The sequence below is a fragment of the Dryobates pubescens genome, chromosome 4 (assembly GCF_014839835.1).
Source record: "Dryobates pubescens isolate bDryPub1 chromosome 4, bDryPub1.pri, whole genome shotgun sequence".
Taxonomy (NCBI): Eukaryota; Metazoa; Chordata; class Aves; order Piciformes; family Picidae; genus Dryobates; species Dryobates pubescens.
Genome location: NC_071615.1, coordinates 19050362 through 19077344, shown reverse-complemented (window position 1 = coordinate 19077344; position 26983 = coordinate 19050362). Strand labels below are relative to the sequence as shown.

Below are 26983 nucleotides of genomic sequence, written 5' to 3'. Positions count from 1 at the left end.
CAGGGACGAATGGAAGTGAACAGGCAGTGAGCAGCTCTAAGCTGGGAACTAAAAGAAGAGTCCCTTCCCATCCCAAGCTCCATGTGCTCAAGCTTTTGGGCTGACTTCAAGGATTCTCATCAATTACATGAGGATGTTGCTAGCTAGTGATGCATAAGCTGCTCTGACTGGGCTGATTATCAGAGCCCATGGAGTCAGAGTCCAGAGCCCCTGGATCTCCAGATGTCCCTTCTGACCCACCCCTGGATGTCAGAGCCTCCTTAGGGGATCTCTTTCCATACCTAATAAACTTCTCAGTAGTTTATCAGCTCTGTGAGAGCAAGAAGTAAAGATTTTTGAGCTCCTGAAGTAGAAAGTCCATCTTCGGGGAGTTTGTGGCTGACTGGAAACTGGTCCAAAGTCCTCAACCATGCTAAGGCATAAGCAAGTGGTGGGATTTTAACCTGGGCAAGGACTCTGAGACTGTGTCCAGCCTGCATTATTGTCCTGGAGAACACACACACATCAGAAAGTGTTCCCCCAGAAAGGAGTCTTTTCCTCGAGGTCCCTTCCAACCTGATATTCCATGATAAAAGGGGAGATGTTTGACTCTTTTGAAGTAAGGCAGAAGCAAGGTGGAGCAGTCTCCATCTCTGGAGACATTCAGACCCCACCTGCTGTGGGTGACCCTCCTTTGACAGGGGGGTGGGGGGTGGAGGGGTGTTGTTGGACTGGATGATCTCCAAAGGTCCCTTCCGACCCCCACCATGCTGGGGTTCTGTCTTGGGGAGCTGGTAGGACTCCAGCACGTCCCCAGTATTACGGGGGTCCCCTGACTCATCCCAGGGGCTCCCCAGGATTGTAAGGGGGGGGGGGTGTCCCTCAATCGGTGCCGGAGCTCCTCCCGGGCCAGACCATCCCCGAACCGCAGGCTTGTCCCCGAGCACCCCAAGGCTCCCCCGCTCTGCGCACAGCCGCGACTCCCCCGTGCACCCCGAGGCTCCGCCGGACCCATGCCAGCGGCTGCCCCCGTGGCGACGGGGGCGGCGCTTCCGCCGGGGGCGGGCCGGGGCGGGGCGGGGCGGCGGAAGCGGCGGCGGCGGCGATGGCGCTGCGGGGCGGGCGGCGGGCGGCGATGCCGGGATAGCGCCGGGCGGCCATGGCGCGGGGAGCCGGTCCGCCGCTGCCCCTGCTCCTGCTCCTGCTCCAGCTCCTGGCGCTCCCCGCCGGCCGCGCCAACCGCACCGGCCCCGGTCAGGCCCGGCCCGCGATGGTGGGGGGCGGGGGGAGGCTCGGGTCGGTGCGGGGATGCTCCGCGGGGAGGATCGGGGGTGGTCTGCGGATGCTGGAGGGGCTCGGGGGTGGTTCGGGATGCTCCACGGGGATGCTCGGGGGTGGTTTGGACGTGCTCGGGGCGTTCAGGTTCAGTTCGGGGATGCTCGGCGGCGATCTGAAGATGCTCCGGGGGGGCTCGGGGCTGGTTTTGGGATGCTCGGTGGGATCGGGTACACCTTGGGAATGCTCGAGTGCCTCCGGGGCAGACTGGGGATGCTCGGAGGGCTCAGGTTCAGTTTGGGGATGCTCGGGGACAGTTTGAGGATGGTCCGCGGGGATGGTAGAGGGGCTCGGGAGTGGTTTGGGGATGCTGGAGGGTCTCGGGTTCAGTTTTGAAATGCTCGAATGCCTTGGGAGCAGTTAGGAGATGCTCTGCGGGGAGTGCTCAGGGGTGGTTTGGGGTCGCTTTGAGGGGCTTGGGGGCAGTTTGAGGATGCTCGGGGGGCTCAGAGTCAGTCTGGAGACACTCTGCCGCCATGCGTAGTGGGAACTGGTTCAGTATGGAAATAACCTTGACTGCCTCTGGGGCAATTTGGGGATGCTCAGAGGGCTCCGAGGTAGTTTGGTGTTGCGCCATGGGATGCTCGGGGGGGCTTAGAGGCAGTTTGGAGAGACTCCAGGGTGGTCAGAGTTGGGACAGAGTGACACAGCTGGCAGGGGAAACGCGCTGGGGAGGCTTCCCTGACCGCGTAGGGGCCGCTGGAGTCCTGTCGGGGGCGAGGCACCGGTAGGAAACTGACCAGGTTGGGTTAAAGTGAGGGGGACTTTGCAGCTGCGCAGCCCCAAAGCTGAGCTGAGTCCCACAGCTCTTGCCTCGGGGTGGCTTTGAGGTGTCTGTGATTTCCCCAAGTGCTTTGGGTGCTCGGGGGCTCTTGTGAGCAGCAGCACTTGTGTTGGGTGCTGCAGAGCAGCAAGAGGTCAGTCCTGGACCCCGAGGGGTTTCAGATGTGTTTGTGGTGGTGGTGTTGGTGTTGCTTGGGTTTGCTTTGTTTCCAGGTTCCTTTCCATCCAGTGCATCAGGAGCAGGGCAGCTGGGCAGGAGTGGGGGTTTTGCCAGAGCAGTAGGATCCCTTCATGGTGGTGCTGGGAGTCTGGGGTCCCCAGGGACCATGACTGCCGCTCCACAGGGTCAGCCAGCAGGTTCAGTGGTGGAAGGGTTTGTGGAGGAGAGGTTGTTTGCCTACTTCATCCTGTCACAGAGGCAGGCTTGTGCTGCTGGTGGCTATCCACTGTTGACAGTGGTTATCGCTTCCTCATAGTCTGCAGAGCAGCTCTGTGAAGCTGGTGGCTGAGATGGCCTTTTGCCCCAGGCCCACCCTCCTCTGGCATCCTGCTAGCTGGGTTCCCAGCCCGGGAGAGCTACCCTGTGCTTGAGGTGTGGTGCTTGGTTTGTCTCGGCGCCATCCCGCCAGCTGAGGGAATGCCTCCGGAGGGTTAGGTCTGGGAGCTGCTGAAGATCAGCTCCTGCCCAGAGGAGCAGGGGGTCCTCTTGCTGGAGCATTTAAAGATGAGGGTTTGACCTGGGATAAAGAAACAGTGTTTGAGCCACGTTATAAATGGTCAAACACTTTTCTCTGTAGCCCTGTGTTGTCCAGAGCGAGCCTCCCTGCCCTCTGCCTGGCTTTGCACAGCATCTGCTTTGAAACGAGGGCTGCCTCTTTGGATGGGAAGCCCTGAAACCAGCAGTCAAGGTTGCATGTCCTAAAAGGACTGTGGAAGCATCTTTGGACAAACAAGCCCAAGCTATTGCAGGAGGCTCTTTGTTTGACTCCTCTCTGCATCTCTGATTCTACCACCTTCTCTTTCTTCTCTTAAAAACCACTTCTGGCTTCTGCATAGTGTGGGGCTGGTCCAGATGACCTCTAGAGGTCCCCTCCAGCCCCTGCCGTTCTGTGAAACGTGTTGGCGTGGAAGCTGTGTGGAAAAGGATGGAAACAACATCCATTTGACAACTCCTTTGCTCAGTTTTAAAGGCTTGTTTTACATCATGGGACAGCTGAGTGGGACTTTCCAGGTGTTGCTGTGCTGGTGCAGAGCCTGCTGAATGGTGACAGTCCCAGAGAGCACAGCAAGTACCAGAGCAGCTCTCTGGATGCAAATGGGCTGCTGGAGCACACGCCTCGCCAGCAGAGACCTGTCTTTCTGGATTTTCCCTGCTGATAGTCCCTTCATCTGCCCCTGGTGTTTCCTTGTCAGCCTGGGCAGAGGGTGCCCTGGGTGCAGCTCTCTGGTGCTCTGCTGCCTGTCGCCACGAGGAGCTGTTTGTGAGAGGACTTTGTCCGTGCCAGTGTTTTGTTGGTACAGGCACAGCTGCTGCTAACCTGGTGGCAGGCAGCATGTGGGCAAGGCAGGTCTGCCTGTCCTGGGCCTGCTCCTGCTCTTGAGCCCTGTCTGTGTAGTTGACCAGTCCTTAATAAGCAGTACCACTGGTTGCTGGTGTTTGTAATGCCTGCTTGCTGGCCCTCTCCTCCCCAGAGCCCACACAAATCATGCTTCAGCTTGGTGAGGACATGGAAGTGCTGGACTGGTGATGATGGTGCCTGCCAGCCATGCAGAGCCTGACAGCTGGTGGGGTCAGAGCATCTTGCATCAGGGCAAGTGAGCTTATCCTCATGCAAGTTGTCTGATGGGACCTGTTGCATTGAGCAGGACCAGCTCTAATCATGCTTGGTGTACCTGTCTGCCCTTATCCAGGTCCCAAACATCTCCATGGACTTCCAGAAAGGAATATGGCTTGGGTAGATTCAGACTGGATGTTAGGAAGAAGTTCTTCCCCATGAGGGTGGTGAGACACTGGCACAGGCTGCCCAGGGAGGTGGTAGAAGCCTCATTGCTGGAGGTCTTTAAGGCCAGGCTGGATGTGGCTGTGAGCAACCTGCTGTAGTGTGAGGTGTCCCTGGCCATGGCAGGGGGCCTGGAACAGGATGATCCTTGAGGTCCCCTCCACCCCTAACAATTCAATGCCGTGTGTATGTGGAGTGCAGCTGGGCTCTAGCTGCTGCTGGGTAAGAAGTGCTCCCTTGCACAGCTCCTGTGTGTGAGATGTGAGCAGGCTTGCAGGGGATCTCAGCCAGCTTTTCTCTCGGGTAGCCCACGCGCCGCGCTGCCGGCGGAGCCGGGGAGCAGTTGCTTCAAAAGCCTCTTTTGTTGTCTCTGTTCCTCGCTGGCCTCAAGAGCAGCGACGTGGGGAGCGCAGCAGGACGGCTCAGCCCACGGGCTGTGGACTCCCCGCTGTCCTGCTGGAGGCTCACCCTTGCCCGGTGCATGGAGGTGCTGCAAGAGCTGCTGCCTTGGTCGGAGCTGGTGGGCACGTGGCCGGGGCAGTGCCTGCGGCGAGGCGAGGTGCCCAGGCTCTTCCTCCAGGAGCGAATCCTCCTGTTAGCTTGCCGGGCTGGCATTTCTTGCTTCCCTGTTTCCTCCTTTCCCTGCTGGGCTCGCAGGATGCCCCGAGGCTTCAGCTTGCTGATTTGCTAGGGATTTAATGTCGTGAGTACTGTTCCTGGCTCTTTGCAGCGCCCTGGGGGCAGACCGGTGTGCCTCCTGCTTTGGGGCATGAGTGGTAGATCCTGCTAGGTTTGAAACTAAAAGAGGGAGATTCAGGCTGGAGAGAAGGAAGACACGTTTGACACTGAGGGTGGTGAGACGCTGGCCCAAGCTGGCCAGAGAGCTGGGAGCTGCCCCATGCCTGGCACCAGTGCAGGTCAGGTTGGTTGGGGCTTTGAGAAACCTGCTCTGGTTGCGGATGTCCCTGCTGGCTGCAGGATGTTTGGACTAGGTGACCTTTAAAGGTCCTTTCCACCCAAACCAGTTCTATGATTAAGTTCCTCTTGGCACAAAATATATCCCAGTGCTCTGGTCTTGCCCAAGGACTATTCCTCTTTCTTAAGCTCTACCTTTCCTAAACTCAGCTGGGTCCTCAGTGTTCCCGGCACGACCCTGTGCAGCGTCGGAGGAGGGCAAGTTGAACTGCACTTGCTGCTTTATCCTCTGATAGGAATGAGGAATTGGCATCTGAGAGCTGCCACAGTTTCTCCCACTCCAGGGAATCCCAGAGTAGAAAAGGAGCATCTGGGAGAACTTGGCAGGGATCTGAAGACATCTTCTTCCACCCCTTTGCTGAGTGCTGTGAACTTTGTTTTTTGGGTGGGTGGCTTGGCCTTGTCTTCACTGTCTCCATGTGGTTTTGTTCCCTTCCCAACCCTGCTTCCTTTCCACCCCTGAGCTGCAGTCTGGCTGGTTTCTTGCTAACAATAACACTAAGGTTTAGTTTTGCTGGGGGGGATCTGTGGGCATAGCTGGGCAGAGGAAGGGAGGGAGGGAGGGATGGATGGATGCAGGGAGAGAGAGAAAGAGAAAGGGAGGGAGGGAGGGAGCATCTAGCTAGTCCTGATGGCATTTTAGCTGAATAGCTGTTGTCTTGCATGACCTAGGGCTGTTCTTGCTATCCCAGCAGCCTTTCTTCCAGGTAGGAAAAGCTGTAGGCTTTGGGAGGTAGGTCTGAAAGCAGTTAGGTTTGCAGCTCATGCATTTTCATGATGTCCCAGGAAGGCAGCGTGCTGTGCTGTGCTGTGCTGTGTGTCCCAGGCTGGGTAAGGCTGATACCATCAGCTTGTGTGCTCAGCAGAGACAAGGGCAGAGAGCAGACACAGCTCTTGCCTTTTGGCATCAGGAACTGCTGCTGGGGCCTGGAGCACCACTGAGCTACCTGCCCCCATCTCCTCTGGACCACCTGCCCCAGGGTTTGCTGCTGCCTGCTCTGTCACCTTTTCTTGTGCCACCAACTTTTCCTCCTGATTTTTAACTCCTCCATTGTCTCTGGTGACCTGTCATCTTCAGGGCACATCACACAGAGCATAGTTGGGGTTCTCAAACACTGGAACAGGCTAGGGAGGTGGTTGAGTCACCATCCCTGGGTGTATTTAAAAGCCATCTAGATACGGTGCTCAAGGATATGGTGTAGCAGTGGCTCTGGTGGAGTTAGGCAGTGGTTGGACTTGATGATCTTGAAGGTCTTTTCCATCCATAGTTGATTCTGTGATTCTGTGAAGGCATCATTTGGTGTTCTGTGGCTCTGGGTGTTGGCTTTGCAGCAGGGGTGTGGGTGGTTCTGGCTGGAGGAACAACATGGGTCATCATGTCTCTAGTGGGACTGGGGTGAGGTAGCAGGGACACAATCCCCTGGGTGCTTCTGTAGGTGGCTGCAGCCCTGCAGCCTGTCCTCAGCACACCCCCAGCCACTTCTGTGCTCTCTCCCTTGCAGACTCCCTGTATGTCTCTGAGTACTTCTCTCAGAGTGCACAGAAGCTGTCCTTCTACAGCTGGTATGGCAATGCCAAGCTCTTCCACTTCCACGTGCCAGAGGACACCGTGCTGCTTCGCTGGCTCCTGCAGGCGTCCCGGGGGAAGGGCCCAGAGTGCACCGACATGGAGGTCACAGTGTATGTATGCCCCCGGGCTGCTGCCTCCCCCTCTGGCCCTCCTGCCCTTCTCTTGCCCTTGCTGCTGGTGGCTGGGGGTGGTTGGTTGCAGGAGGTTGGCCACCTGGTCCCCGGAGTTTCTTCATGCGCTGGTGCTGGAGCTGTGTTTCACCTGGGGGAGCATTCCCTGCTCACCGCTGGGACTGTCTGTCACAGGTGGAGCCTAAGGGACACCCTAGAAACGCTGGAGAGAGCTTCACAGTGAGCCTGCTCTTGCTTCTCATGAGCAAAGGTGTTCCTGGAGCTTTCTGTGCCTGGCAGGAACCTGAAGCATGGCACCAAAGGGACTAGCTGGGGCTTGAGAGGACCCCCAGGGACTGGAGAGTGACAAGTTGCCCGGGGCAGAGGAACTGCAGAGAATGGGGACACTTAGTGAGGAATGTGGCCATGTGTGGAGCAGACATAGCAGAGGAATGCCAGTCCTGCAGACACAAGAGCATGAGCAGACTGCAAACTCTCTGCCAGTGAAAGGAACACTACTTAAAGCAGTACTTGAGTTGTTGGAGGGTTTGACATCAAAAACTTGCATGGCCTCCAGCTGTATCTTGGGAGGGTACCAAGTGTCCTGAGCAAGTTGTGCCCAGGGAGACATGTGGGCCTCTGGCACCCCCTCCATGGAGGTCTCAGGAGTGACTGAGGCTGCTTGGCCTGTGCTTCCCTGGTCTGTCCTGGGCACAGACCAGTGTTCTTAGTTGCTCCAGGACAGCCTAGCACAGATGATCTTCCTACTTCTTGCTTCCCAGAAAGGTTTCCAGTAGCTTGGGGATGTGAGGGACAAGGCAACAGCTGAATGCTACCCTAAGAAATGAAGATCAGCCCAGTTAAGATGGAATGGGTTAATAATGTCACCTGTCATGTGCCAAAGTGCAAATAAATGCCAAACTGGCTGCCCAAAGAAATGCCTCCTGTGTTACTCAGCTGCTTTTCTGCTGCTTCAAATGCTGGGCTGCTTATCTGGAATGCAGAAGTGCTGGTGTGCTGAGGGTGGCTCACATGGACCTTCCTTGGTGAGCATCTCTTTAGTCTCTCTGCCCATCCTCCTGGGGAGAGAAAATGGGAAGATGCAGATCTGGGATAGAACAGGAAAGCTCAGTGTGGAGGATTTAGCCTATCTGGGGAATTTGAGATGGTTACCAAAAAAAGGAGGAGTCTTGTGGCTGGGGCTTAACCTCAGTGAGTGTGGAAATTTGCTTTCAGGCTTGATGGAACCATGTAAATCCTTATCTTAATAAGCAGCCAAGTTAAACCAATCTCTCAATAAATCCTGGATAAGCTAATAGCAGCTAGTCCTGGGGTTTGGATTCAGCTTGCAAATGAGGTTTTTCCAGCCTGTGCCCTCTCCCCCCCCAGGCCACCCTGGGTGTCCTCGGAGCAGTTTGTATCCCAGCTGATCTCAGCAGCACCCTGAGGTCCCTCAGGTTCCCTGTGTTCTGGTTCCTCTCTGGGGTGGGTTGAAATTACCCCTCCCCAGAATAAAATCTGCCAGAGCAGCTCAGTTGGAGAGCAAATGAAGCTATGTTTCCAAGCAGGCTAAAGTCTAGCACTATGAAATGCAAGGAATGTGTACAAAATACAACAATTTATCAACAACACAAGACCCCCCCTGGATGAAACCAGGGACTTACCAACAGCTTCCTCCTCTCCACCCCCTTCCCCCACCCTGTACAAGGGAAAAAAACAGAGAGAAGAGCAGAGGGCAACTTGTTAGTCCTTAGGCACAACAAAGCAACACAGCCAAGGTCAGCAAGCCAGCAGAAGCAACCAGCTAGAGTGAGGAAGCAGAAAGGAGCAAGAGTTAGTACATACAGCTGCCTTCCTGTTAGTTACCAGGCCAATGGGATTAGTTAGACCTTATCATTATTTTCCCTTTTACATCCAGTGCTAATTTATTTACATTCTGTCACTTTTCCACTCAATCTGTGGAAAATTTCCTAGGTATCTGCCTAGAAGTACCACAGCAGGGCAGAGCAGAGGAGGAGAACCTGATTGACCCCAGGATACCATTGGCCTTCTTGGCCACAAGAGCACATTGCTGGCTGATGGTCATCCTTCTAGGCCCCAGGACACCCAGGTTCCTCTCCTCTGCACTGCTCTCCACAGGTCAGTCCCCAGCCTGTACCGCTCCATGGGGTTGTTGTTTCCCAGAGACAAGACTCTGCACTTGCCCTTGTTGCATTTCTCCCCACCCAACTCTCCTGCCTGTCTAGGTCCTGCTGAGTGGCAGCAGAGCCTGAGGGGGGTGTCTGCCACCCCTCCCTCTGTGCCCTCAGCCAGGTGGTTGATGACTCTTTCCTAGGCATCAGGCTCAAACTGCCCCCCTCTGTTGTGGGTTGAAAATTCCCCCCAACATTAACTGTTGCCTAGTTGGAAGTAAAAGGAGCTGTATTTACAAGCAAGCCTACAATCTACAATGAAATGCAACAAATATATACAAAACATACAATATTTACAGGTATTTACAATTGATAAACAGCACAAGGACCCCTCTGGCCAAAAACCAGGGGAGCTGCAACAGCTTCTCCCCCCACTCTGCTCCTCTCCCTACCCCCCTGTACACAAAGAGGGACAAAGGACAGAGCAGAGAAGGTGTTGTTAATACCAGTCCCAAAAAAAGCAAGGCAGTCAAGGTCAGTAAAGCCAGGAGAAGCATCAGCCAGAGCAGAAGCAGCAGAAAGAGAGACTGGGCCCCTCAGTTTAAGAAGGACATTGAGACTCCTGAAGGTGTCCAGAGAAGGGCAACAAAGCTGGGGAGAGGCCTTGAGCACTGCCCTGTGAGGAGAGGCTGAGGGAGCTGGGGTTGCTTAGCCTGGAGAAGAGAAGGATCAGGGGAGACCTTCTTGCTCTCTGCAACTCCCTGCAGGGAGGTTGGAGCCAGGAGGGGATTGGGCTCTGCTCCCAGGCACCCAGCACCAGAGCAGGAAGACACAGTCTCAAGCTGTGCCAGGGGAGGTTTAGGCTGGAAGTGAGGAGAAAGTTCTACACAGAGAGTTGTTGGCCACTGGGATGTGCTGCCCAGGGAGGTGGTAGAGTCCCCATCCCTGGAGGTGTTCAAGAGGGGCTTGGAGGTGGCACTTGGTGCCATGGGTTAGTCAGGAGGTCTGTGGTGACAGCTTGGACTTGATGAGCTTTGAGGTCTCTTCCAACCTTGGTGGTTCTGTGATTCTGTGAAAGTTTAATTGGGAAAGCAATTGGTGTGTGACAGACATCTACCAAGCACAGTGGCAAAGATACCCCAAAGCGTACAGCGTCCCTTACCCCACACCCAGAGGCCCCCAACACTGCCCTTGTGCCCAGCTGAGGCTCCACCCAAACCCCCCAGGGCTCTTTCTTGCCCCCGCTCCTGCTAGTCTCAGGCTGGCCAGGATTGCTCCCCACCCCGCCAGGCATTAAGCTTAGACAGGCCTAAGAGGCCTTGAGATCACAGAGCTGTCAGGGCTGGGAGGGAGCTCAAGGCTCAGCCAGCCCCAACCCCCTGCCATGGCCAGGGACACCTCACACTGCAGCAGGTTGCTCACAGCCACCTCCAGCCTGGCTGCAAACACCTCCAGGCAGGAGGCTTCCACCACCTCCCTGGGCAGCCTGTGCCAGGCTCTCACCACCCTCCTGGGCAGCAACTCACAGCCAATCTCAATCTCCTCACTTCTGGTTTTGCTCCATCCCCCCCAGTCCTATCCCTCCCTGACACCCTTCAAAGTCCCTCCCCAGCTTGCATGGAGCCTCCTGCAGATCCTGGAAGGCCACAATGAGGTCTCCTGGGAGCCTTCTCCTCTCCAGCCTGCACAACCCCAACTCTCTCAGGCTGTGCTCAGAGCAGAGCAGCTCCAGCCCTCTGCTCCTCCTCCTGGCCCTGCTCTGGACACCTTCCAGCCCCTCCAGATCCTTCCTGGCACAGAGGCTCCAGCACTGGCCCCAGAGCTGCAGCTGTGGTCTCACCAGAGCTGAGCAGAGGGGCAGAATCCCCTCCGTGGCCCTGCTGGCCACACTTCTCTTGCTGCAGCCCAGGCTCTGCTTGGCTCTCTGGGCTGCAAGTGCACACTGGAGGCTCATGCTGAGATCCTCCCCCAGCATTACCGGATGGGGAGCATCTCCCACGGGAGCAGAGGGGGAAGGAAGAGGAAGAGAATGACTTTGCAGATGAATGTATAGGGTGCAGGATTTCTGGGTAGACACTGGCCGTTTGCTGTGTCCAGCTTGGTGTGCTGGAGACTCGGACACCGGGGGTGTGACTCAACAGGAGTAATGGGAGGCACCCAGCCTAAGCTGCCAATTCATTTACATTCCACTGCTTTCCCTTCAGGACCTATGTGGATCATAGTTTTGCTTGTAAATACAGCTTTCCTTTGCTTCCAACTCAGCTGGCCTGGCATGTTAGATGTTGGGGGCGGGGGGCAACTTGCAACCCACCACAATCTGTGAACAGATTTTCAAGGTCCAGCCTAAACCTCCCCCTCCCCTCCCCCCAGGCACTTCCGCTACGGAGCCCCTCCGGTGATCAACCCGCTGGGCACTCGGTTCCCTGCCAACGCCACCGTCCGGCCCTCCTACAGCCTCAGCCTGGCGCTGGGGGGCGCTGCGCAGAACACCACCTTCGTCAACATCACCACCCCTGCGGCCGGGGACTGGTTCATCGCCGCCCACCTGCCCGAGGCTGCCGGCAGGATTGAGGTGAAGGTGAGGCTCCCGTCCAGGCTCTCGGCTTAGCCCTGCTTCGCCCGCTCGGGCTCCTCACAGCTGACCTCTCTCTGCTCTCCCCTCCCGCAGGGCTTCTCCACCCCCTGCCCCTACATATTCCAGGCAGACATGTTTGTGCTCAGGCTCACCGACATGCCCGTCCTGGAGCCTGGCGTTGCCGTGCCGCAGACCATCGTCTCACCCGCTAAGCCGCTGCACGTCAAGTGAGTGAGGGCGGCGGGTGGGGGGCCATCTCCCCTGGGGGCTGCTCCCATGTGAGGCTGGGGGTCTCCAAGCATCCAGTTCTGGGCTCCCCAGTTCAGGAGGGTCAGGGATCTACTGGAGAGAGTCCAAGGGAGGCTACAAGGATGATTAAGGGCCTGGAGCCCTGCCTGGTGAGAAAAGGCTGAGAGCCCTGGGGCTGGTTAGTCTGGAGAGGAGGCTGAGAGCCCTGGGGCTGGTTAGTCTGGAGAGGAGGCTGAGAGCCCTGGGGCTGGTTAGTCTGGAGAGGAGGCTGAGAGCCCTGGGGCTGGTTAGTCTGGAGAGGAGGCTGAGAGGGATCTGATCAACGTCTATAAATATCTGAGGGCTGGGGGTCAAAAGGGAGGGGACAGGCTCTGCTCCAATGCACCCTGTGTTAGAACAAGGGGAGATGGAAACTGCAGCACAGGAGGTTCCACCTCAACATGAGGAGGAACTTCTTCACTGTGAGGGTCACAGAGCCCTGGAGCAGGCTGCCCAGAGAGGTTGTGGAGTCTCCTTCTCTGGAGCCTTTCCAGCCCCACCTGGATGTGTTCTGTGTGACCTGTGCTGGATTCTGTGGTCCTGCTCTGGCAGGGGGGTTGCACTTGATGATCTCTGGAGGTCCCTTCCAACTGCTGACATCCTGGGATCTGTGATCCTGTGATGCTGTTTGCAGCAGTGATGGGGTTTGTGCAGGGAGGGCACACACAGGCACCCTTCTCCAGCGCCTCCCTGAGTGCTCTTAGAGGTTCAGCTGCAGGAATTTTAATTCTTTAAGATGTTTCCCCTTGGGAAGGGTTTTTGCAACCCCAGCCAGAGCAATCTTGCTGTGCTGGATTTGGCTGGGGTAGAGTTAATTTTCTTCACAGTAGCTATTCATAGAAGCTTAGAATGGTCTAGGCCAGCAGGGACCTCCAAAGGTCATCCAGCCCGACCTCCCCGCAGTCAGCAGGGACATCCCCAACTGGATCATGTTGCCAAGGGCCTGCTAGGTGGTTTGGATTTGTGCTGGAAGCTGTGTTAGTATCACAGGGTTGTTTTTCTTATCATGGAGCTTGCACAGAGTCAAGGCCATTCCTGCTCCTCGCCTCATTGCACCAACAAGCAGGCTGGGGTGCTGGAGCCTGGACGGGGACACATCCAGGGCAGCTGACCCCAGCTGACCAAGGGGATGTTCTGGGGTTGGAGCATGACTCTAGGTCTCACCACAAAGCCCCAGGGACTGTGGTGGGTGGTGGCTGGCTTGTGTTGAGGCTACAAGCTGTGCTCCCTCGTGCTGCAGGGTGTTTGTCCCCAAGCATGCTGCAGGGATGCGGCTGGAGCTGCGGAGCTGCCTGACCCGCGAGCGGAAAGCCTGCGCTGTGCGGGTCGTGCTGGGCTCCATCACGCTGCCCCAGTCCTTCCAGAGGATTGTCACCTGCCTGGGGAACGTCACCTGCAGCCTGGCCCTGGATTCACCCCCCTGGGAGAAGTGGCTGCAGATCATGGTGGAGAGTCTGGGCACTGCCAATGGCAGCGTGTCGGTGGTGATGCTGGCTTCCTTCACAGGTGGGCTTCTGCTTTCTCCAGCCCTTTGGGAAGAACTGGAGAGAACTTTGTTTCTGCTGGGGCTCTCCTGGGCCTTTGGGCAGCTGGCTGTAATGGCCTACAGTCCCCAGCATGCTGGTTGCCTGGGCACAGCCTGGGGGGCCCAGACCTATTTGTTGTTTTGGGATCAGAAGTGAGGCTCCGGTGTTGACCGAGGCGTGATGCTCCCTGCAGCTGCCTGTTTGGGAAATGCCAGGGACCCTGAAGTCTCTGAAGCAGAGATGTTTTCCAAAGGCTGCTTGGAGAGCACTGTGTGGCTTATGATCTGATGGGAAGAAGAGTTCTATGTAAATGCAGCAGGCTAATGATATGGTGGCTGTCAACTGGCCATAAACTATCTCAGAGAGGTTTACATGGGGGAATGTCTCGGGCTGTAGTGGATGTCACCATTTCAGGTGTGACTCAGGAGGTCTCCAGGTCCATGTGGCTGTGGGAGGCACCTTTGCAACTTCTTATTGCATGACCATAATCCCTGTTTGACTCTTGGAAGCTCACCAAGTAGGTACATTTTTAAAGCTTTCTTCTGCTTGGTGTTCTGCCATGCCCTCCTCAAAGCAGAGCCTCAACCCATGGCCTGGAGGGCTTAGAGTGGAGCACTGGAGGCACTGGTGGTGATGAGGAGGCTTCAGCAGTGGGACTCCCAAGTTTACCTCCAGCTGCCATGCTGTGATGGCTTGTACCTATACCTACACTGGGTTGGATTCTCTCTTCTGCTCAGCCTTGTCTGCTCACCTCTGGGGAGCTGCTGGAGACTTCTCTGCAGCCTGTGGCTGTGGGACAGCCAAGTGCTGTGCTCTGCCCCTGGGCACTCTGTGCTCCCTGGGTACACTGCTGTCTGGCGGTGCTGTGTGTTCTCCCTCCTGCTCCCACTCTGCTTCCCTGCAGCTCCAGGTTGCTTCTACCCACTGCACCACTGCCTGGCTTCCATCACTGTCCCAAGCTGTGGATGTAGAGCTGCGGTTCGTGGTGCTTTCAGCAGCTGTAGCCCGTCCTGCAGTGGCTGAAGCGGCCAGAACGGCCCCGGTCTGTGCTGTCCCCTGAGCAGCTGGAGCTGCAGGGCCCTGGCGGGCACGGTGCTGGTCCTGGCTGTGCTGATTCTGCTCCTTTCTTGCTTTCCAGCTTGCAGACCGGGAAGCACCAGTTCGTTCCTTAACTTCATCAGCCTAAACCAGAGCCAAACTGCTGCCAGACCGGGCGGTGCGGGAGCAGCAGGCAGCTCTGCCCTGCCTGCCGGTGAGGCTTCACACAACGAGTCCCAGCAGAGGAGCTCCTGCCTGCAGACCCAGCCCGTGGTCCGGGAGGACCTGGACGTGGTGTCTGTGCGCTACAGGCTCCTGAACGGCCCCAGCGTGCCGGTCAGCTCCCTCTCCCCCACCCTCCTCCTCCTCAACCTCAACACTGGCATGGACAGCGGCGGCTCCCTCGTCGTCAATCTGCTGCTCAACAAGGTGCGGAGCCTGAGCAGTGGGGATGGCTCCCTCTGTGGGGCTTAGTGCCTGCTCCTGGGCTGGGTGGTGCTGGCTGCCCTCTGCGGGGCTTAGTGCCTGCTCCTGGGCTGGGTGGTGCTGGCTGCCCTCTGGGGGGCATTGTGCCTGCTCCTGGGCTGGGTGGTGCTGGCTGCCCTCTGGGGGGCTTAGTGCCTGCTCCTGGGCTGGGTGGTGCTGGCTGCCCTCTGTGGGGCTTAGTGCCTGCTCCTGGGCTGGGTGGTGCTGGCTGCCCTCTGCGGGGCTTAGTGCCTGCTCCTGGGCTGGGTGGTGCTGGCTGCCCTCTGGGGGGCTTAGTGCCTGCTCCTGGGCTGGGTGGTGCTGGCTGCCCTCTGGGGGGCTTAGTGCCTGCTCCTGGGCTGGGTGGTGCTGGCTGCCCTCTGGGGGGCTTAGTGCCTGCTCCTGGGCTGGGTGGTGCTGGCTGCCCTCTGGGGGGCTTAGTGCCTGCTCCTGGGCTGGGTGGTGCTGGCTGCCCTCTGGGGGGCATTGTGCCTGCTCCTGGGCTGGGTGGTGCTGGCTGCCCTCTGGGGGGCTTAGTGCCTGCTCCTGGGCTGGGTGGTGCTGGCTGCCCTCTGGGGGGCATTGTGCCTGCTCCTGGGCTGGGTGGTGCTGGCTGCCCTCTGGGGGGCTTAGTGCCTGCTCCTGGGCTGGGTGGTGCTGGCTGCCCTCTGGGGGGCTTAGTGCCTGCTCCTGGGCTGGGTGGTGCTGGCTGCCCTCTGGGGGGCATTGTGCCTGCTCCTGGGCTGGGTGGTGCTGGCTGCCCTCTGGGGGGCATTGTGCCTGCTCCTGGGCTGGGTGGTGTTGGCTGCCCTCTGGGGGGCATTGTGCCTGCCCCCAGGCTGGTTTCTCACCCATGGGGTTGGTTCCCTTCTGGGGGGCTATGTGCCTGCTCCTGGGCTGGTTTCTCAGCCAACTGCAGGGTTTGTAGGTACCAGTGGGATTATTTCTCCTTCTTTTTTGTTGTAACAAAACACTGGGAGCCTGTTTTAGCTGCTTCCAGCATGTCCCACCTACCAGCTCCGATTCAAATGCCACAGCTTGCTGGCATGTGGTGGCAGTGACGCAGAGGAGACAAAATGGGAAGCAGCTACAATGTCATCTTCTCCACGGCAGCCTTGGCACCTTGCCACCAGGAGAGGAGACTGAGCAGGGAAACCCGGGAATGCTCCTGCCCAAGCTGCTGGGCTCTTCCAGTGTCACCCCAGCATCAGCCCCATGAGATTCTAGCAGACTTCCTGAGGGCTGGAGCAGGGCTCAGCCCTGATGTGCTGCTGCCTCTGCCTTCTGCCAGCCAGTGCTCACCCTGAGGTGACCTGTGAGTGCCGCAGCTCTGGGCAGTCCCTGCTGGGAGGCTTTCCTGCCTTCCAGCCAGCCTGTCGCAGGCTTGCAGTGCAGGGTGAGGTGCACACGAGTTTGCCCAGAGCTGCTGGCTGACTTTGATCTGCAGGGCCAGTTACCACCTGCTGCTCCATGGACAGCAGGCAGCATGGGAGATGAGCTGTGCTGGGGGTGGCACTGGGGTGCTCTGACATGGGACACTGCTCTCTCTGCACAGACGTCCCTGGGCCTGGCCAACGCCACCGTGGCCGCGTGCGTGAGTGCCGCTTCGCCCGTGCTGGCCCTCAACGCCACCCAGAACTGCACCACAGGTAGGACAGGGGCTGGCACCTGCTGCCAGCTCCACTGGGCCAGCTCAGGGCTTTGCTTCTAGACTTCATGAGCTGTTAACTGAGCCAGGGAAAGCTCTTTTTGGCATGAACCCTCCTGAGGTCTTCGTGCTGGAGCATGTCCAGGGTGCTGGGGTGCAGCTCTGGCACTGGGAGTTAGCTTCCACCAGAAGAAGATCTGGTTACCACCTGGGGCTCTCCAGCCTTATTGTCAGGAGGCTTGGAGATGGTTAAGGTATTGCTGGTGTGCTAAGCTCTGCACTGCAGGACCAGCCAAGCAAACAGGCTGTCCCAGGTGCCCTGTGCTGTCTGGGCAGGTACCAAAAGAAAAACCAAGGGTGTCAGGAGCAAGAGTCTTCTCCACCCCCCGGTGCCTCCTCAGGATGGGAGCAAAGAGCCACAGGAGCATCTGATTCCTGTACAGATAGTCTCAGCCTGGGAATGCTGTGGGCCCTTCTCCCCTAGTCTGGGCCCATCACAGCACCCTCTTCTCTTTAAGCTTTTTTCCAGGGCTACCCTCTGAGTGTGAGAACCTCCTCTGCAGAAGCAATGCTGATTGTCCTGTACCCACAGACTGACATCTGGTTCCTCTCCCTGCAGCTCCTCTGCCCCAAGGGCCAGGGGTGAGTCTGGTGGTGTCATCTGCCTGGGGGCAGAGCGCTCTGCTTCCACATCCTGCTGCCCTTGGCTAGTGTGAGCAAAGCCAAAGGTGGGACTAGCTGTGCCATGGGCTCACCTTGCCTGGTGGGGCTGAAGCCATGGCTGCAGAGGGGGAAGGAAGTGGGTGTTAGTTCCCACTTACTCTCCTGTGAGCACCCAAGCAGCTTAACTAGTACTGAGCTGGCATGTGTGGGTGGCAGAGCCTGCCTGGGTGAGCTGCCCCTTCCCTGGGTGGGTTTTGGGGTGGTAAACTGGAAATGAAAATGGGGTTACTGCTTCAAGGGTCACTGGGATGCAGGTACCTGTGCCCACATTCCTGTGGTTTGCCTTGATGCTGGGCATAAGGGGTCACCACACAGTGCTGGTGAAGCTGGTCCTGGGTACCAGGGCCTGCTGTGGGATCTGGGGAGAGCTGACATCCACCTGGACATCAGTTTGTCCATCTGAGTGGAGAGGGAGCTGACTCTGCTCCTAGGTCCTGGGAGGGGTGGAGCAGACCCTGAAATAGCAGGGAGCTTGCACACACAAGCATGGCTTGACCCTCCAGAGCAGAGTGCTCCCTGTGCTCCCGGGGTGGAGGGCTCCCAACATAGAATCATAGAATCACCAAGGTTGGAAAAGGCCTCAAAGATCATCGAGTCCAACCTGTCCCACAGACCCCATGACTAAACCATGGCACCAAGTGCCACATCCAGTCCCCTCCTGAACACCTCCAGGGATGGGGACTCCACCACCTCCCTGGGCAGCACATCCCAGTGGCCAACAACTCTCTGGGAAGAACTTTCTTCTCACCTCCAGCCTAACATGAAGGCTGGGGCTGCCACCACGAAGGCTGGGGCTGCCACCATGAAGGCTGGGGCTGCCATCAGACAGGGTGTGGTTGCCAGGGTGCCCTGCTCTCCTTGCAGTGAATGTAACGCCGCAGAAGCCAAAGTGACTGTCTTTGCATACCTCACCCCCTGCTTCAATGACTGTGGGCCCTACGGGCAGTGCAGCCTCCTGAGAAGACATGGCTACCTCTATGCTGGCTGCAGCTGCAAGGCTGGTGAGGTTTTGCTGTCCTCCCCAAGGGGAGACCTTGTTTCTTGGTGGTGGGCTTTGGGTGGGGGAGCCTGGAGTCTGCTGTGGCTGGCAGCAGCAGCCTGGGGAGCACAGCGCCTACCCAAAGAGCCCTCAGCACCCGTGGCGGCTTCTCTGGGAGCACCCTGACTTCCCTGAGGGAGGGATGCTGGCTTTGGGGAAGCACAGAGGGCCCCAGGGGAAAAGGAGGATCAGGCTGAGGGCTGCTGAATGGTCATTTTGCTTCCAGCTTGGAGTCTCTCAGGGCTTGGAAAGGTGCTTCTGAGCATCCCCAGAGAGATCAGGGTGCCGGCAGGGCTGCCCGAGGGCATGGGAGCCTCCACCTTTCAGGGTGGTTTGGGATGCAGGGTCCTGACATGGGGCATGATGAGGCCAGGCTGCAGCCCCTGCCCATGCTGTGCCAAGGTGCTGCTTCCTGCCAAGAGCTGACGTGAAAGGCAGCCTGTAGGGAGGTGCTCCCGGAGGAGGAACCTCTGTATCAGTTGCTGATTATCTTAATGAGATGAGGAGCCTGGGAGCAGGGTTGTAGTGGAGATGCCAGCTCCGCCAGCAGCAGGACACAGCAGAGTGTGGGGCACTGCTGCCCTGGAGCCCAGGCAGGGCAGCCCCAGCAGTGCTGGTGTGGGTGAGGAGCAGCATCCTCAGCTCCCCCAGGACTGCCAGCTTCTGGGAAGCACAGAGCACCCCACAGAAACTGGGGAATCGAGGCTGAGGACAGCTTCCTGCTGAATCTCTCCCAGCAAAGTGCCCCTTCCTGCATATGTGTGACCCAGAAACAAACTGGAGAGAGCAGGCTGCTGGCTGCTGCCTGGCAGACAGGGCACAGCTGCTGGCTGGCTTTCCAGGGGCACTCATGGCACGGATGAGACTTTTCTCTCTGCCTTTTGACCATGGAGTGCCTGCACATAGCCCAGCTGCCCTCTGACTGGGGGCCCTGGAAGGAGGGCATGGGCATCCTCATCTTGAAGTAAAATGATTTAAATTAAGAAGTAAACACCACACAACCACAAAACCAAGCAAAAAGCCCAAACCAGACCAGGTTTGTTTTGACTGTCTCAGTTCAGCCCTTGGCATCCTGACAGGAGGCTGAGAACTGTCTCCTGTGTCAAGCTTAAAGCATGCTCTGTCCCCCAGGAGATGTTCACTCCCTCTACCCTGTGCCCTGAGCTGAGGCAGCAGGTTTGGTCACCCAGGAGGAGTTGGAAGAGGATGAAATTGCACCTCCCACTGCAGACAGGGGTTACTGGAACCCTGGAGCTGGGCTTTGCTAGGGGAGTACAGGGAAAGAGGCCACAGACAAAGGTTGCAGCAAGGAACCTTGCAGCTGACTCGAAGAAGACAAATTTTCCCCAGCAGAGTTGTTTGGGTTTGCACAGCATCCAGGCCTCCACTCTTGGAGGTCTTCAGAACTCAGCTGGACAAGGCCCAGAGCAGCCTGGCCTTCGTCCTGCTGTGACAGGAGGTAGGACAGCAGCCCAATGGCTTTCTCACTGCTGTGGATCATTCTCCACTCTGGCTCCTGGGATCTGTAGGGAGCTTGCACCCACTTCAGAGCATCATCCACAGCATGAGAGCCTCAAACACTTGATGATATCTCCTGCATCTGTGTTGAGTTACTGTAGGAATGAAAAGAACTGGGCTGGAGAGACCCACACTGTATGTAGGATGGCTCCTGCTTCGTGGGAACAGCCTGGGGATGGCCTCAGAGAAGGCACAGGGCTCTGCCTGGGTTCCACAGCAGAGCATGCAATGAGTAATGAGACCCTGCTGAGAACAGGAGAGCAAGTGGCTGATGGAGCAAGGGAGAAGAAGCTAAGGGACAGTCCTGGGGTGTGATTGCTCCTTCTGAGACATCCCAGGCTAAGGGAGGCCATGCCAGATCCACAGGAGCCTCTCTGCTCTGCAGGTTGGGGTGGCTGGAGCTGCACAGATGATACCAAGGCCCAGTCTGTGGGTGTGCAGAACGTGGCCACCCTGCTGCTCACCCTGAGCAACCTCATGTTCCTGCCGGCCATTGCCGTCGCCGTTCATCGCTGCTACCTGGTGGAGGCCTCTGTCTACACCTACACCATGTTCTTCTCCACGGTAGGCATTGCCCTGTGTGGGCTCCCCTGCCCTCTCCCCTGAGCTTCAGGAGTGCTGCTGCATCAGACTGAAGTCCTTGGTGAGCAAATCCATCCTGGAGCTCTGCTGGGACGCTCTAGGATCGTTGGGCGAGCCCCTCCCTGGCTGGGTCCTGTCCCTTCAGAGCTCAGCAGGAGTAGTATTTGCTCTGGGCTCTCCCACCCAGATTTGGGGCTGGGGCCCCAGGGTGTGGAGGCAGAGTGGGGGCATTGTGCCCCTGAGGGGTGCTGTCCTAGGAGCTCTTGGCTGCTACCAGGAGGGTGCAGCTTGGTGGCCGGGAGGTGTCCTGACTGGCATGAGCTGAGCCCTCTCCTGCCTCTGCCTGCCAGAGGCCCCCGCGGTGCTGCTGGGCTGATGCTGGCCTTGGCTTTTGTCCCGGCTGCAGTTCTACCACGCGTGCGACCAGCCAGGCGTGGCGGTGATGTGCATCATGGACTACGACACGCTGCAGTACTGCGACTTCCTGGGCTCCGTCGTGTCCATCTGGGTGACCATCCTCTGCATGGCCCGAGTCAAGAAGATCCTGAAATACGTGAGTGCCAGCCCGGGGCCAGCCCGGGGCCAGCCTGGAGCCAGTCCGGGGCCAGCCCAGAGCCAGTCCAGAGCCAGCCCGGAGCCAGCCCGGGGCCAGCCTGGAGCCAGTCCGGAGCCAGCCCGAGGCCTGCTCGGAGCCAGCCCAGAGCCGGCCCGGAGCCAGCTCAGGGCCAGTCCAGAGCCAGCCCGAGGCCTGCTCGGAGCCAGCCCGGGGCCAGCCTGGAGCCAGTCCGGGGCCAGCCCAGAGCCAGTCCAGAGCCAGCCCGGAGCCAGCCCGGGGCCAGCCTGGAGCCAGTCCGGAGCCAGCCCGAGGCCTGCTCGGAGCCAGCCCAGAGCCGGCCCGGAGCCAGCTCAGGGCCAGTCCAGAGCCAGCCCGAGGCCTGCTCGGAGCCAGCCCGGAGCCGGCCCGGAGCCAGCCCAGAGCCAGCCCGGAGCCAGCCCAGGGCCAGTCCAGAGCCAGCCTGGAGCCAGCCCGGGGCCAGCCCAGGGCCAGTCCGGAGCCAGCCCGAGGCCTGCTCAGAGCCAGCCTGGAGCCAGCCCGGGGCCAGCCCGGAGCCAGCCCGAGGCCTGCTTGGAGCCAGCCCAAGGCCTGCTCGGAGCCAGCCCAGAGCCAGCCCAGAGCCAGTCCAGAGCCAGCCCGAGGCCAGTCCAGAGCCAGCCCGGAGCCAGCCCGGGGCCAGCCTGGAGCCAGTCCGGAGCCAGCCCGAGGCCAGCCCAGAGCCAGCCCAGAGCCAGCCCAGAGCCAGCCCGAGGCCAGCCCGGAGCCAGCCCAGAGCCAGCCCGAGGCCTGCTCAGAGCCAGCCTGGAGCCAGCCCGGAGCCAGCCCGGAGCCAGTCCAGAGCCAGTCCAGAGCCAGCGTGAGGCCAGCCCGGGGCCAGCCCGGAGCCAGCCCGAGGCCTGCTCAGAGCCAGCCCGGGGCCAGCCTGGGGCCAGTCCAGAGCCAGCCCGAGGCCTGCTCGGAGCCAGCCCGGGGCCAGCCTGGAGCCAGTCCGGGGCCAGCCCAGAGCCAGTCCAGAGCCAGCCCGGAGCCAGCCCGGGGCCAGCCTGGAGCCAGTCCGGAGCCAGCCCGAGGCCTGCTCGGAGCCAGCCCAGAGCCGGCCCGGAGCCAGCTCAGGGCCAGACCAGAGCCAGCCCGAGGCCTGCTCGGAGCCAGCCCGGAGCCGGCCCGGAGCCAGCCCAGAGCCAGCCCGGAGCCAGCCCAGGGCCAGTCCAGAGCCAGCCTGGAGCCAGCCCGGGGCCAGCCCAGAGCCAGTCCAGAGCCAGCCCGAGGCCTGCTCAGAGCCAGCCCGGGGCCAGCCTGGAGCCAGCCTGGAGCCAGTCCAGAGCCAGCCCGAGGCCTGCTCAGAGCCAGCCCAGAGCCAGCCCGAGGCCTGCTCAGAGCCAGCCCAGAGCCAGCCTGAGGCCTGCTCAGAGCCAGCCCAGAGCCAGCCCAGCCTCGGGGCGGGGCGCATGGAGCACTCTGGGGGCTGCTCCAATGACACAGCCCAGCCTGGTGACAGAGCCTGTCTGGCACCCAGTGCCACTCTGATTTTTGAAGTAGGGGCTTGTTCTGGCTCAGGGGTTTGGGTCATGACCCTGCATGCCAGGGGAGGTTTAGGCTGGAGGTGAGGGGAAAGTTCTTCACAGAGTTGTTCACCACTGGGATGTGCTGCCCAGGGAGGTGGTGGAGTCCCCATGCCTGGAGGTGTTCAAGAGGGGATTGGATGTGGCACTTGGAGCCATAGTTTGGTCATGAGGTCTGTGGTGCCAGGTTGGACTTGGTTATCTTTGAGGTCTCTTCCAACCTTGGTGATTCTGTGAGAGACTGAGCCTGAAGGGACCAAGGTTTGTGGGTCCTCTGGTTTCTTCTTCTGAAGGTGCTGCTCCTGAGTCCTGCATGCATGCAGGGCTGAGTGACCAGGAGGTGAGGTCCTCCTTGCCTCTGCAATAGCTTGCTGCGGTCACAGCATCACAGAATCAGCCAGGTTGGAAGAGACCACCGAGACCGTCAAGTCCAACCGATCACCCAACCCTAACCAATCAACTGACCACAGCACTGGGTGCCTCATCCAGGCTCTTCTTAAACACCTCCAGGGGCACTGAACCCCCCCTGCCTCCCTGGGCAGCCCTTTCCAATGCCAGTCTCTCTTTCTGGGAAGAACTTCTTTCTAAGCTCAAGCCTGAACTTCCCCCTGCAAAGCCCATCAGCTGCTGACAGCAGTGGTGCTGTCTTGTTCGCAGGTCCTGTTCGTCCTGGGGACCCTGTTAATTGCCATGTCCCTGCAGCTGGACCGCAGAGGGGTGTGGAACATGATGGGTCCCTGCCTCTTTGCCCTCGTCATCATGATTGCAGCCTGGGTAAGTAAGGGCAGCCAGGCAGGGCCAGCTGCTCTTGGCTCCCCCTCCAGGGAATCATGGTGGCAGAGTAGACCCTAGACTCCAGACCATCCACAGGCAGATCTTGATCTCCTTGAAGCATGCAGGCAGAGGGAGGGTGTGATGGTCAAGGGATTCCTCTTCCATCTCTCCAGTAGCTGAAAAATCCCCTGGTTAAGGGTCTCAGCAGGGTCCACCTGCTGCAGCTCCATCTGAGTGCACTCCTGTGGCTGGAATGTTGCCCCAGGGACGGTCCTGTTGCCTGTGCCCTGGCCTGGAGCTTTGGCATCCCCACTGCCCTCTGCATGCTGGGCTTTGGTGCTGCAGCTGCTCGTGGCCTCTTGCACACAAGAGATGGGCCCAGGAAAGGGAGAGGCTGAATTTCTTGGGGGCAGCAGGCACAGCCTCTTGCTGTGAGGCTGGCAGATGCTTCTGGGCCAGGCCTGTTTGCCCCCTGCCCAAGCTTCTGCTTGGCTGCTGAACCTTTCTGTGCTCTCCCTGCCGCAGGTTCACCACGGCGTGAAGCGCAGGCAGTGCTACCCCTCTTCGTGGAAGCGCTGGGTCTTCTACCTCCTCCCAGGGATCACCTTGGCTTTCATTGCCATCTCAGTGTATGCATTCATGGAGACCAATGAGAACTACTACTACACCCACAGCATCTGGCACGTGCTGGTGGCTTGCAGCGTTGCTTTCCTGCTTCCTCCCCGGGACAAGCACAAGAAGCCCTGGGCCTGGCCACAGAAGCTCACCTGTCGCTACCAGATCTGCCAGAACGACCGGGAGGAGCTCTACGCTGTCACCTGAGCTGCTCAGCTCCTGCTGGCAGAGGTGGAGGGCTGCTGAGGCTGCTCTTTGCCTGGGCTGCCCTGCTCATGGCAGCTCAGCAATCCTCTTACCTGTTCATTGATTGGCTAGGACAGAGCAGTGGGGACCAGGTTTAAAGATGAAGATGGTGGGCTTGGCTTAGTGAAGGCAAGTTTGAGGCCACCTCTGCTTTTCTGCTGGGATGGGGCAGGCTCTTTGTGATTCTAGATCAAGGAATAGCCTGTCTTCCTCTTCCCCATGGCCCTGGGGGAAATCGCTGACCCTTCCTCTCCTGCTGCATCCATGAGGCTTGGGCTTAGCCCATTGCTGGAGCCAAGGCTTTGGCTGCTGAGTTCTTCTTTGCACCCCATGTCCTACAGAGGGGCTGTGGGGTGGGGATTTCCCCTGCCATCCTGCAACTGGCATTTGAACCCAAGAAAAGAATGGGTTTCTTCTGATCTGGGGGGCAAAGGCTGCTGCTTGCCCTTGGTGCTGCTGGGGTTGCGAGATGGTCTTGGTGTGTGCTGGGCCCTTGGCTCTATCTCCACAGGGGTCTGGAGATCCTCTCCCCGTGAAACTGGTGGTGCTGCTCTTACCTGTTACTGATTCTGGGGGGACAAGAACAAGGCCAGGACTTGGGCCCTGGATTCAGGATCAGACCTCCAAGGAATGTGAAAAAAACACCCGTGTGGAGACATGTAAGCAACAGCAGCAGCAGCATCTTGCCCAGAGCTGTGAAATCCCCAGCAGTGTAGGGCTTAGTCCAAGTTTCACTTCAGCCCACTTAGCTCATCTGGAAGGAGCCAGGCTGCTGCATTGTCCCCTTCCTCTCTCCACGTTCAGGTATTCACTGTCTTCCTCCCTTTGGTGGGTTTGGCATGAGCACAGCTCTGCCTGGGGCAGCGCAGGTGGTCCAGGATGGTGTCTGTACTGTGCACAGCCTGCTCCTCCAGCCTGCTGTGTCTTGGAGGCTGGATGTGCTGCAGAGTCCTGGCTGATCTGAGGCCACTGGCAGTATCCCAGCCCAGCCAGGAGCGCTGCCGTGTGCTCTCCAGATGATTGTGGTCTCCTTTGCAGCATCTGTCTCACCTTAGCCTTACTGTAAGGGCACACAGGCATCGGAAAGCAAGGGCAGAATCTTGGCAACCAGGCGAATTGCCTATGCCCATCCTTATTCTCTAGATAAGGGCTCCTTGCCGTGGCTGGTCTGGTGCATGCTGCTGGGAGGCCCCCATCAAGTGGCTTTGGGGAGGAAAGAGCAACTAATGAAGGATTTGCCTCCCCGGGGTTATTTCTTTGCTTTGAAGAGTGCCCAGCTTTCTGCTCAGCTCTGCACTTTACCCCTCTGCCTCCCCTTCCTCTGCAAACTCCAGCTCGAAGCAGCCGCAGGACGAGCGAAGGGCACTCGCCTGCACCCAGCCATGTCGTCCTCACGCCCCCCGCGCTCCCTTCAGGCTGCTGCCATCCCCGGCAGCTCCGCGGGAAGCGGGGACGTGGGGCCCTCAGGGCTTCCTTGAACTCTGATCACTTCTAGGCACTTTTCCTTCCCCCGTCTCGGTTTGCACAGAGGCGTCGCAGCCCCGGCACGGTGGCAGGCGAGCGCCGCTCCTCCCCAGCCGTGCCGTCCACGCCAGGCTGCCGGTCTGGCCCGGGTGCTGCCGCTTCCCAGAGAGCAATAACTCCTCCTCGGGCTTCCTGCCGCGGGGCAGAAGCTTTGGGGCGAGAAACCCGGTGACCGTGATTGCTGATTTTATGTTTCATCGCTGACATCCTGCTTTTTCCTCTCCCCCTCCCACCTCCCCCCCTCCTTTCTGTCGGCCCCGGCACACGGTGGTGTTGGGTGCCGAGGTGTGGGGGTGGTGGTGATGGGTGGTGGGTAATCATTTGGGGTAAAATCGGAGCAAATTCATGTGTCTGGGGGGGAAAAAAAAGAAAAGGGAAAAAAAAAGCGTTGGGTTTTTTTTCCTTTGCTGTTGATACCTGTGATTATTTTATACAGTACATTTTAAAGCTTAGAGTTTTATAATTTAATAAAGGTGATGGTATTTGAGGGCATTCCGCAGCGGCTGGAACTGGGGCTGGGAAAGGGCAGCAGTGCCCCGGCTCGGGGGCAGCGCAGGAAGGACCAGCTCCAGGCCGCAGGCGAAACGCGGCCCTGGAGCGGCCCCTGCCGGCCGCCGTCGTGGCCTCTGCGGCCCGGTGGTGCTGCTAGCCAATGAGAAGCGACTGCAGGCCCGCTTCCGGCCGCGGGGGGCGCTGGGAGGGGAAGCGGGCGGTGGGCGCTGGCGATGGCGCCGCGGCCGCAGGGCGCTGTCTGTGCGGGGCTGCCGGAGCGCCAGCCTGGATCAGGGATCATCTTGTCCTGGGAAAGGAGGGAACAGCTCTGGCGGCGGTCGTGCCGCGCCTCGGGCTCCACGGGGTGCCACCTCCGTCCCCGGACAGCAGGCAGGGAAACTGACCCCGGAAATCCCGTTCCAGACCTCAGATTATTTCAGGGTTTCTGCTTTTTCCTGCAAGAAAGGGGTGGGGGTGAGGGGCCGGGAAAGAGCTCCAAGTGAGCAGCGTTAGTCAAGTTGTAATTTTGCAGCATCATACAATGGTTTGGTTGGAAGGGACCTTAAAGATGATCCTGCAGCAACCCCCTGCCATGGGCAGGGACACCTCCCACCAGCCCAGCTTGCTCAAGGCCTCATCCAGCCTGGCCTTCAACACCTCCACGGAGACGGCATCCACAGCCTGCCTGGGCAACCTGTGCCAGTGTCTTACCCTCCTCCCTCCCCCCAAAGAACTTCTTCCTAATCTTCAGTCTACATCTGCCCTCTTCCAGCTCAAAGCCATTGCCCCTCACTCTATCCCTACAAGTCCTTCTCAACAGTTCCTCCCCACCTCTCCTGTAGTCCCTCTTTGGGTAATGGAAAGCTGCTCTAAGGTGTTCCTGGAGCCTTCTCCAGGCTGGAGAGCTGCCACTCTCTCAGCCTGTCCC

General features: G+C 58.9%; 1 protein-coding gene across 1 annotated transcript; it reads left to right on the top strand.

Annotated features, from left to right (window-relative positions):
• Positions 1–1065: 1065 nt before the first annotated feature.
• On the top strand, positions 1066–25781 carry PGAP6 (post-GPI attachment to proteins 6). The gene is made up of 13 exons (XM_054180726.1): positions 1066–1232; positions 6575–6752; positions 11255–11462; positions 11553–11686; positions 12988–13253; positions 14412–14740; positions 16332–16425; positions 16943–17066; positions 18012–18148; positions 20090–20268; positions 20693–20839; positions 23062–23178; positions 23704–25781. The coding sequence occupies exons 1-13, from the start codon at positions 1139–1141 to the stop codon at positions 23998–24000; spliced, it is 2304 nt and encodes a 767-aa protein (XP_054036701.1). The 5' UTR covers positions 1066–1138; the 3' UTR covers positions 24001–25781.
• The last annotated feature ends 1202 nt before the right edge of the window (positions 25782–26983 follow it).

Bases quoted from the DNA above. Each gene is read 5' to 3' on its own strand.
- PGAP6 (XM_054180726.1), top strand. From the start codon at position 1,139: ATGGCGCGGGGAGCCGGTCCGCCGCTGCCCCTGCTCCTGCTCCTGCTC. The intron at 13,254-14,411 runs GTGGGCTTCTGC...CTTGCTTTCCAG, and splicing joins GATGCTGGCTTCCTTCACAG to CTTGCAGACCGGGAAGCACC. The intron at 20,269-20,692 runs GTAGGCATTGCC...TCCCGGCTGCAG, and splicing joins ACACCATGTTCTTCTCCACG to TTCTACCACGCGTGCGACCA.